Genomic DNA, 12451 nt, shown 5'->3' on the forward strand with positions numbered 1-12451 from the left:
ACTCACACTCACAGCACGACTCGTACCGGGGGTTCCGCTCGCTGGGGCTGTCGCTGGAGCTCACGCTGAGACTCGCTCACAGACACGGTGCTCACACACTCACTCATTCACTCAGTCACTCACTCATTCACTCACTCATTCACTCACTCAGTCACTCATAGACTCACTCACTCACTCATAGACTCACTCACTCACACACACACTCACTCACACACACTCACACACACTCACTCACACACACACACTCACTCACACACTCACTCACTCACACACTAACACACCCACACACTCACTCACTCACTAACACACACACTCACTCACACACTCACACACACTCACACACACACTCATAGACTCATAGACTCACTCACTCACTCAGTCACTCACTCATTCACTCAGTCACTCAGTCACTCATAGACTCACTCACTCATAGACTCACTCATAGACTCACTCACTTAGTCACTTATAGACTCATAGACTCACTCACTCAGTCACTCATAGACTCATAGACTCACTCACTCAGTCACTCATAGACTCACACACTCACTCATTCATTCACTCACTCACTCACTAACACACACACACTCACTCACACTCACAGCACGACTCGTACCGGGGGTTCCGCTCACTGGGGCTGTCGCTGGAGCTCACGCTGAGACTCGCTCACAGACACGGTGCTCACACACACACTCACTCACACACACACTCAGTCATAGACTCACTCACTCACTCACACACACACTCACTCACTCAGTCACTCACTCACTCATTCACTCAGTCACTCATAGACTAACTCACCACTCACTCACTCATTCACTCAGTCATAGACTCACTCACTCACTCATAGACTCACACACTCATAGACTCACTCACTCACACACTCAGTCACTCACTCACTCATTCACTCAGTCACACACTCACACACTCATTCACTCAGTCACACACTCACACACTCACTCAGTCACACACTCACTCAGTCACTCACTCACACACTCATAGACTCACTCATTCACTCAGTCACGCAGTCACTCACTCAATCAGTCACTCAGTCACTCATAGACTCACTCACTCATAGACTCACTCATAGACTCACTCACTCATTCAGTTATAGACTCACTCACACACTCATTCACTCAGTCACTCAGTCAGTCATAGACTCACTCACACACACTCACACACTCACTCACTCACACTCACACCAACACACACTCACTCACACACACTCACTAACACACACACACTCACACACTCACAGCACGACTCGTACCGGGGGTTCCGCTCACTCGGGCTCTCGCTGGAGCTCACGCTGAGACTCGCTCACAGACACGGTGCTCACACACACACTCACTCACTCACACACACACTCAGTCATAGACTCATAGACTCACTCACTCACTCAGTCACTCATAGACTCATAGACTCACTCACTCAGTCACTCATAGACTCACACACTCACTCACTCACTCATTCATTCACTCACTCACTCACTCACTAACACACTCACTCACTCACTCACAGACTCACTCACTCACTCATAGACTCATAGACTCACTCACTCAGTCACTCACTCACTCACTCAGTCACTCACTCAGTCACTCAGTCACTCACTCACTCACTCAGTCACATACTCACACACTCATTCACTCAGTCACTCATTCATAGACTCATTCAGTCACTCACTCATAGACTCACTCACACACTCATTCACTCACACACTCACACACTCACTCATTCATTCACTCATAGACTCACTCATAGACTCACTCACTCACTCACAGACTCACTCACTCACTCATAGACTCATAGACTCACTCACTCAGTCACTCACTCAGTCACTCAGTCACTCACTCACTCACTCAGTCACACACCCACACACTCATTCACTCAGTCACTCATTCATAGACTCATTCAGTCACTCACTCATAGACTCACTCACACACTCATTCACTCACACACTCACACACTCACTCATTCATTCACTCATAGACTCACTCATAGACTCACTCACTCACTCACAGACTCACTCACTCACTCATAGATTCATAGACTCACTCACTCAGTCACTCACTCACTCACTCAATCACTCACTCAGTCACTCAGTCACTCACTCACTCAGTCACACACTCACACACTCATTCACTCAGTCACTCATTCATAGACTCATTCAGTCACTCATAGACTCACTCACACACTCATTCACTCACACACTCACACACTCACTCATTCATTCACTCATAGACTCACTCACTCACTCATAGACTCACTCACTCACACACACACACACCAACACACACACTCACACACTCACTCATAGACTCACTCACTCACTCACACACACACTCACTCATAGACTCACTCACTCACTCACACACACACTCACTCATAGACTCACCCACTTACTCACCCACTCACTCACTCACCCACCCACCCACCCACTCACTCACCCACTCACCCACTCACTCACTAACTCACCCACTCACTCACCCACTCACTAACCCACTCACTCACCCACTCACCCACCCACTCACTAACACACTCACCCACCCACCCACCCACTCACCCACCCACCCACCCACCCACTAACCCACCCACCCACCCACTAACCCACCCACCCACCCACCCACTCACTCACTAACCCACCCACCCACCCACTCACCCACCCACCCACTCAACCACCCACTCACTAACTCACTCACTAACCCACTCACTCACCCACCCACTCACTCACCCACTCACTCATCCACTCACTAACCCACTCACCCACCCACTCACTCACCCACTCACTCACCCACCCACCCACTCACTAACCCACCCACTCACCCACTCACCCACTCACTCACTCACCCACCCACTCACCCACTCACCCACCCACTCACTCACTAACCCACTCACTCACCCACTCACCCACCCACTCACTCACCCACTCACCCACCCACTCACTCACCCATCCACTCACCAACTCACTAACCCACTCACCCACCCACCCACTAACCAACCCACCCACCCACCCACCCACTAACCCACCCACCCACCCACCCTCACCCCCACCCAGACGGAGACTCACCCCGGGCCCTGCTCTATGGCTCTACACTGCGCTGGCTTCAGACCTTCGCCTCGGCATCTGGGGCCGGGCCCACCGGCCTTCCAGTCCGTGCCGGGCCGCTCTTCGGCAACACCGCCCCGAGGCCTCCCAAGCGGAAGCTGAGTCGGCACATCACACGCACGGCGCTCAGCGCCAGCTTCCCGCGCCTGCAGGTGCGGCACCGGCAACGCTCACCGCTCACCGCTCACCGTTACCACCGCCACCGCCAGCCACTCACCGTTACCGCCAACCACTCACCGTTACCGCCGCCACCAGCCGCTCACCGTTACCACCACCAGCCACTCACCGCTACCGCCACCAGCCGCTCACCGTTACCACCACCAGCCACTCACCGTTACCGCCACCAGCCACTCACTACCACTACCACCAGCCACTCACTACCACTACCACCAGCCACTCACTACCACCACCAGCCACTCACCACTACCACCACCAGCCACTCACTACCACTACCACCACCAGCCACTCACCACTACCACCACCAGCCACTCACTACCACTACCACCAGCCACTCACTACCACCACCAGCCACTCACTACCACCACCACCAGCCACTCACCACCACCACCAGCCACTCACCACCACCGCCAGCCACTCACCACCACCACCATCCACTCACCACCACTGCCACCAGCCACTCACCACCACCACCAGCCACTCACCACCACCACCACCAGCCACTCACTACCACCAGCCACTCACCACCACCACCACCAGCCACTCACTACCACCACCACCAGCCACTCACCACCACCACCAGCCACTCACCACCACCACCACCAGCCACTCACTACCACCACCAGCCACTCACCACCACCACCAGCCACTCACCACCACCACCCACTCACCACTACCACTACCACCAGCCACTCACCACCACCACCAGCCACTCACCACCACCACAAGCCACTCACCACCACCACCACCAGCCACTCACCACCACCACCAGCCACTCACCACCACCACCACCAGCCACTCACTACCACCAGCCACTCACCACTACCACCACCACCAGCCACTCACTACCACCACCACCAGCCACTCACCACCACCACCAGCCACTCACCACCACCACAAGCCACTCACCACCACCACCACCAGCCACTCACCACCACCACCAGCCACTCACCACCACCACCACCAGCCACTCACTACCACCAGCCACTCACCACTACCACCACCACCAGCCACTCACTACCACCACCACCAGCCACTCACCACCACCACCAGCCACTCACCACCACCACCACCAGCCACTCACTACCACCACCAGCCACTCACCACCACCACCAGCCACTCACCACCACCACCCACTCACCACTACCACCAGCCACTCACCACCACCACCAGCCACTCACCACCACCACAAGCCACTCACCACCACCACCACCAACCACTCACCACCACCACCAGCCACTCACCACCACCACCACCAGCCACTCACTACCACCAGCCACTCACCACTACCACCACCACCAGCCACTCACTACCACCACCACCAGCCACTCACCACCACCACCAGCCACTCACCACCACCACCACCAGCCACTCACCACCACCACCAGCCACTCACCACCACCAGCTACTCACCACTACCACCAGCCACTCACCACCACCACCAGCCACTCACCACCTGTGACCTCACCACCCCTGACACTACTGAGGGAGCATTGAGCCCCGACCTTGACCCCTGACCCTGGCAGTGACCTTTTACCCTGACCTTGACCCCTGACCCCCAGGTGTGCTACTGGGCGTCGTTTGCGAGGCAGAGGGGGGTGGAGGTGAGTTGTGGTGAGGGAACGCTCACCACGGAGGGCACCCAGATCCTCACCATTCCCAGTGAGTGCGCTCACCACTCGCTCACCACTCGCTCACCACTCACTCACTCATACACTCACTCACTACACCACTCACTCACTCACTACACCACTTACTACACCACTCACTCACTCACTACACCACTCACTCACTACACCACTCACTCACTACACCACTTACTACACCACTCACTCACTACACCACTCACTCACTACACCACTCACTCACTACACCACTTACTACACCACTCACTCACTACACCACTCACTCACTACACCACTCACTCACTCACTACACCACTCCACTCACTACACCACTCACTCACTACACCACTCACTCACTACACCACTCACTCACTACACCACTCACTACACCACTCACTCACTACACCACTCACTCACTACACCACTCACTCACTCACTACACCACTCACTCACTCACCCACTCACTCACCACTCACTCACTCACTACACCACTCACTACACCACTCACTACACCACTCACTCATACACTCACTCACTACACCACTCACTCATACACTCACTCACTCATACACTCACTCACTCATACACTCACTCACTCATAGACTCACTCACTCACTCATACACTCACCCACTCACTACACCACTCACTCACTACACCACTCACTCACTCACTACACCACTCACTCACTCACCCACTCACTCACCACTCACTCACTCACTACACCACTCACTACACCACTCACTACACCACTCACTCATACACTCACTCACTACACCACTCACTCATACACTCACTCACTCATACACTCACTCACTCATACACTCACTCACTCATAGACTCACTCACTCACTCATACACTCACCCACTCACTACACCACTCACTCACTACACCACTCACTCACTCACTACACCACTCACTCACTCACCCACTCACTCACCACTCACTCACTCACTACACCACTCACTACACCACTCACTACACCACTCACTCATACACTCACTCACTACACCACTCACTCATACACTCACTCACTCATACACTCACTCACTCATACACTCACTCACTCATAGACTCACTCACTCACTCATACACTCACCCACTCACTACACCACTCACTCACTCACCACTCGCTCACCACTCGCTACACCACTCACTCATACACTCACTCACTCATACACTCATTCATACACTCACTCACTCATACACTCATTCATACACTCACTCACTCATACACTCACTCATACACTCACTCACTCACTCATACACTCACTCATACACTCACTCACTCATACACTCACTCATACACTCACTCACTCATACACTCACCACTCGCTACACCACTCACTCATACACTCACTCACTCATACACTCATTCATACACTCACTCACTCACTCATACACTCACTCACTCATACACTCACTCATACACTCACTCACTCATACACTCACTACACCACTTACTACACCACTCACTCACTCATACACTCACTCACCACTCGCTACACCACTCACTACACCACTCGCTACACCACTCACTCACTCATACACTCACTCACTCATACACTCACTCACTACACCACTCACTCACTTACTACACCACTCACCACTCACTCACTCATACACTCACTCACCACTCACTCACCACTTACTACACCACTCACTCACTCACTACACCACTCACTCACTTATACACTCACTCACTCATACACTCACTCACACCACTCACTACACCACTCACTCACTGACTCATACACTCACTCGCTACACCACTCACTCACTCACCACTCACTCATACACTCACTCACTCACCACTCACTCACTCACTACACCACTCACTACACCACTCACTACACCACTCACTCATACACTCACTCACTCATACACTCACTCACTACACCACTCACTCACTCATACACTCACTCACTCATACACTCACTCACTACACCACTTACTACACCACTCACTACACCACTCACCACTCACTTATAGACTCACTCACTCACTACACCACTCACTCACTCATACACTCACTCACTCATACACTCACTCACTACACCACTTACTACACCACTTACTACACCACTCACTACACCACTCACCACTCACTCATAGACTCACTCACTCACTACACCACTTACTACACCACTCACTCACTCATCCACTCACTCACTCACTACACCACTCACTCACTCACTACACCACTCACTCACTACACCACTCACTCACTACACCACTCACTCACTACACCACTCACTACACCACTCGCTCACCACTCGCTACACCACTCACTCACTCATACACTCACTCACTCACACACTCACTCATACACTCACTCATACACTCACTCACTCATACACTCACTCACTACACCACTCACTACACCACTCACTCACTCATACACTCACTCACTCATACACTCACTCACTACACCACTTACTACACCACTCACTCACTCACCACTCACTCACTCATACACTCACTCACTACACTCACTACACCACTCACTCACTACACCACTTACTACACCACTCACTACACCACTCACTCACTCATACACTCACTCACTCATACACTCACTCATGCATACACTCACTCATTCACTACACCACTTACTCATACACTCACTCATACACTCACTCACTACACCACTCACTATACCACTCACTCACTCACTCACCACTCACTCACTCACCTCTCACTCACTCAATCATACACTCACTCACTCATACACTCACTCACTCACCTCTCACTCACTCACTCATACACTCACTCACTCATATACTCACTCACTCACTCATAGACTCACTCACTCATACACTCACTCACTCATACACTCACTCACTCATACACTCACCACTCGCTACATCACTCACTCACTCACTCATACACTCACTCACTCATACACTCACTCACTACACCACTCACTCACCACTCACTCTCTCACTACACCACTCACTCACTACACCACTCACTCACCACTCACTCACTCACTACACCACTCACTCACTCACTACACCACTCACCCACTCACTCACTACACCACTCACTCACTGCACCACTCACTCACTACACCACTCACTCACTACACCACTCACTCACTCATCCACTCACTCACTCACTACACCACTCACTCACTCACTACACCACTCACTCACTCACTACACCACTCGCTCACCACTCGCTACACCACTCACTCACTCATACACTCACTCACTCATACACTCACTCATACACTCACTCACTCATACACTCACTCATACACTCACTCACTCATACACTCACTCACTACACCACTCACTACACCACTCACTCACTACACCACTCACTCACTCACTCACCACTTACTACAACACTCACTCACTCACCACTCACTCACCACTCACTCACTCACCACTTACCACTCACTTACTCACCACTCACTCACCACTCACTACACCACTCACTACACCACTCACTCACTCACTACACCACTCACTCACCACTCACTACACCACTCACTCACCACTCACCACTCACTCACCACTCACCACTCACTAACTACACCACTCACTACACCACTCACTACACCGCTCACTACACCATTCACTACACCACTCACCACTCACTCACCAGTCACTCACCACTCACTCACCACTCACTACACCACTCACTCACTACACCACTCACTCACTCACTACACCACTCACTCACTACACCACTCACTCACCACTCACTACACCACTCACTCACTCACTACACCATTCACTCACTCACCACTCACTACACCACTCACTCAGCACTCACCACTCACTCACCACTCACCACTCACTCACTACACCACTCACTACACCACTCACTACACCCCTCACTACACCACTCACTACACCACTCACCACTCACTCACCAGTCACTCACCACTCACTCACCACTCACTACACCACTCACTCACCACTCACTACACCACTCACTCACTACACCACTCACTACACCACTTACTACACCACTCACTCACTCACTACACCACTCACTCACTATACCACTCACTCGCTCACCACTTACTACACCACTCACTACACCACTCACTCACTACACCACTCACTCACCACTCACTCACCACTCACTACACCACTCACTCACTCACTACACCACTCACTCACTACACCACTCACTCACTCACTACACCACTCACTCGCTCACCACTTACTACACCACTCACTACACCACTCACTCACCACTCACTCACCACTCACTACACCACTCACTCACTCACTACACCACTCACCACTCACTCACCACTCACTCACCACTCACTCACTCACCACTCTGTGTCTAAGTGTCTGTGTCTGTCTCAGGAGGTGTCCCACGTAGACGCCCCGTGTCCACCTGGTCTGTCTCTGTGTCTAAGTGTCTGTGTCTGTCTCAGGAGGTGTCCCACGGAGACGCCCCGTGTCCACCTGGTCTGTCTCTGTGTCTAAGTGCTCTGTGTCTGTCTCAGGAGGTGTCCCGCGTAGACACCCCGTGTCCACCTGGTCTGTCTCTGTGTCTAAGTGTCTGTGTCTGTCTCAGGAGGTGTCCCACGTAGACGGCCCGTGTCCACCTGGTCTGTCTCTGTGTCTAAGTGTCTGTGTCTGTCTCAGGAGGTGTCCCGCGTAGACGCCCCGTGTCCACCTGGTCTGTCTCTGTGTCTAAGTGTCTGTGTCTGTCTCAGCAGGTGTCCTCAGTTAGACACACCGTGTCTCCACGTAGACACCCCGTGTCTCCACGTAGACACCCCGTGTGTCCACGTGGTGTGTCTCTGTGTCTAAGTGTCTGTGTCTGTCTCAGGAGGTGTCCCGCGTAGACGCCCCGTGTCCACCTGGTCTGTCTCTGTGTCTAAGTGCTCTGTGTCTGTCTCAGGAGGTGTCCCGCGGAGACGCCCCGTGTCCACCTGGTCTGTCTCTGTGTCTAAGTGTCTGTGTCTGTCTCAGCAGGTGTCCACGTAGACATGCCCCGTGTCTCCACGTGCTCTGTCTCTGTGTCTAAGTGCTCTGTGTCTGTCTCAGGAGGTGTCCCGCGTAGACGCCCCGTGTCCACCTGGTCTGTCTCTGTGTCTAAGTGCTCTGTGTCTGTCTCAGGAGGTGTCCACGTAGACACACCGTGTCTCCACGTAGACACACCCCGTGTCTCTGTGTCTAAGTGTCTGTGTCTGTCTCAGGCGGTGTGCCACGTAGACACCCCGTGTGTCTACGTAGACGCCCCGTGTCTCCACCTAGTCTGTCTCTGTGTCTAAGTGCTCTGTGTCTGTCTCAGGAGGTGTCCCGCGTAGACGCCCCGTGTCTCCACCTGGTCTGTCTCTGTGTCTAAGTGTCTGTGTCTGTCTCAGGAGGTGTCCCACGTAGACGCCCCGTGTCCACCTGGTCTGTCTCTGTGTCTAAGTGCTCTGTGTCTGTCTCAGGAGGTGTCCCGCGGAGACGCCCCGTATCTCTGTGTCTAAGTGTCTGTGTCTGTCTCAGGAGGTGTCCCGCGTAGACGCCCCGTGTCCACCTGGTCTGTCTCTGTGTCTAAGTGTCTGTGTCTGTCTCAGGAGGTGTCCCGCGTAGACGCCCCGTGTCCACCTGGTCTGTCTCTGTGTCTAAGTGTCTGTGTCTGTCTCAGGAGGTGTCCCACGTAGACACCCCGTGTCTCCACCTGGTCTGTCTCTGTGTCTAAGTGTCTGTGTCTGTCTCAGGAGGTGTCCCACGTAGACGCCCCGTGTCCACCTGGTCTGTCTCTGTGTCTAAGTGTCTGTCTCAGGAGGTGTCCCACGTAGACGCCCCGTGTCCACCTGGTCTGTCTCTGTGTCTAAGTGTCTGTGTGTGTCTCAGGAGGTGTCCCGCGTAGACGCCCCGTGTCCACCTGGTCTGTCTCTGTGTCTAAGTGTCTGTGTCTGTCTCAGGAGGTGTCCCACGTAGACACCCCGTGTCTCCACCTGGTCTGTCTCTGTGTCTAAGTGTCTGTGTCTGTCTCAGGAGGTGTCCCACGTAGACGCCCCGTGTCCACCTGGTCTGTCTCTGTGTCTAAGTGTCTGTCTCAGGAGGTGTCCCACGTAGACGCCCCGTGTCCACCTGGTCTGTCTCTGTGTCTAAGTGTCTGTGTGTGTCTCAGGAGGTGTCCCACGTAGACACTCCGTGTGTCCACCTGGTCTGTCTCTGTGTCTAAGTGTCTGTGTCTGTCTCAGGAGGTGTCCCACGTAGACGCCCTGTGTCCACCTGGTCTGTCTCTGTGTCTAAGTGTCTGTGTCTGTCTCAGGAGGTGTCCCACGTAGACGCCCCGTGTCCACCTGGTCTGTCTCTGTGTCTAAGTGTCTGTGTCTGTCTCAGGAGGTGTCCCACGTAGACGCCCCGTGTCCACCTGGTCTGTCTCTGTGTCTAAGTGTCTGTGTCTGTCTCAGGAGGTGTCCCACGTAGACGCCCCGTGTCCACCTGGTCTGTCTCTGTGTCTAAGTGTCTGTGTCTGTCTCAGGAGGTGTCCACGTAGACACCCCGTGTCTCCACGTAGACACACCCCGTGTCTCTGTGTCTAAGTGTCTGTGTCTGTCTCAGGAGGTGTCCACGTAGACACCCCGTGTCTCCACGTAGACACCCCGTGTCTCTGTGTCTAAGTGTCTGTGTCTGTCTCAGGAGGTGTCCCACGTAGACACCCCGTGTCTCCACGTAGACACCCCGTGTCTCTGTGTCTAAGTGTCTGTGTCTGTCTCAGGAGGTGTCCCGCGGAGACGCCCCGTGTCTCTGTGTCTAAGTGTCTGTGTCTGTCTCAGGAGGTGTCCCACGTAGACGCCCCGTGTCCACCTGGTCTCTCTCTGTGTCTAAGTGTCTGTATCTGTCTCAGGAGGTGTCCCACGTAGACACCCCGTGTGTCCACCTGGTCTGTCTCTGTGTCTAAGTGTCTGTGTCTGTCTCAGGAGGTGTCTCCACGTAGACACCCCGTGTCCACCTGGTCTGTCTCTGTGTCTAAGTGTCTGTGTCTGTCTCAGGAGGTGTCCCGCGTAGACGTCCCGTGTCCACCTGGTCTGTCTCTGTGTCTAAGTGTCTGTGTCTGTCTCAGGAGGTGTCCCACGTAGACGCCCCGTGTCCACCTGGTCTGTCTCTGTGTCTAAGTGCTCCGTGTCTGTCTCAGGAGGTGTCCCACGTAGACGCCCCGTGTCCACCTGGTCTGTCTCTGTGTCTAAGTGTCTGTGTCTGTCTCAGGTGTCCCACGTAGACACACCCCGTGTCTCTGTGTCTAAGTGTCTGTGTCTGTCTCAGGAGGTGTCCCGCGTAGACGTCCCGTGTCCACCTGGTGTGTCTCTGTGTCTAAGTGTCTGTGTCTGTCTCAGGAGGTGTCCCACGTAGACGCCCCGTGTCCACCTGGTCTGTCTCTGTGTCTAAGTGTCTGTGTCTGTCTCAGGAGGTGTCCCACGTAGACGCCCCGTGTCCACCTGGTCTGTCTCTGTGTCTAAGTGTCTGTGTCTGTCTCAGGAGGTGTCCCGCGGAGACGCCCCGTGTCCACCTTGTCTGTCTCTGTGTCTAAGTGTCTGTGTCTGTCTCAGGAGGTGTCCCACGTAGACG

At 53.7% G+C, this 12451-nt stretch overlaps 1 protein-coding gene across 1 annotated transcript in view; it reads left to right on the forward strand.

Annotated features, from left to right (window-relative positions):
- BLTP2 (bridge-like lipid transfer protein family member 2) overlaps nt 1–12451 on the forward strand; it is a 107406-nt gene that overhangs the window by 40410 nt on the left and 54545 nt on the right. The window contains 5 exon segments of the mRNA XM_076057800.1: nt 1121–1328; nt 3053–3255; nt 4843–4942; nt 9239–9455; nt 10321–10343. Of these exon segments, the coding sequence (XP_075913915.1) occupies nt 1121–1328; nt 3053–3255; nt 4843–4942; nt 9239–9455; nt 10321–10343 (751 nt within the window).

The sequence above is a fragment of the Petromyzon marinus genome, chromosome 84 (assembly GCF_048934315.1).
Source record: "Petromyzon marinus isolate PM22_M1 ecotype Great Lakes invasive population chromosome 84, UKy_Petmar_22M1.pri1.0, whole genome shotgun sequence".
Lineage (NCBI taxonomy): Eukaryota > Metazoa > Chordata > Hyperoartia > Petromyzontiformes > Petromyzontidae > Petromyzon > Petromyzon marinus.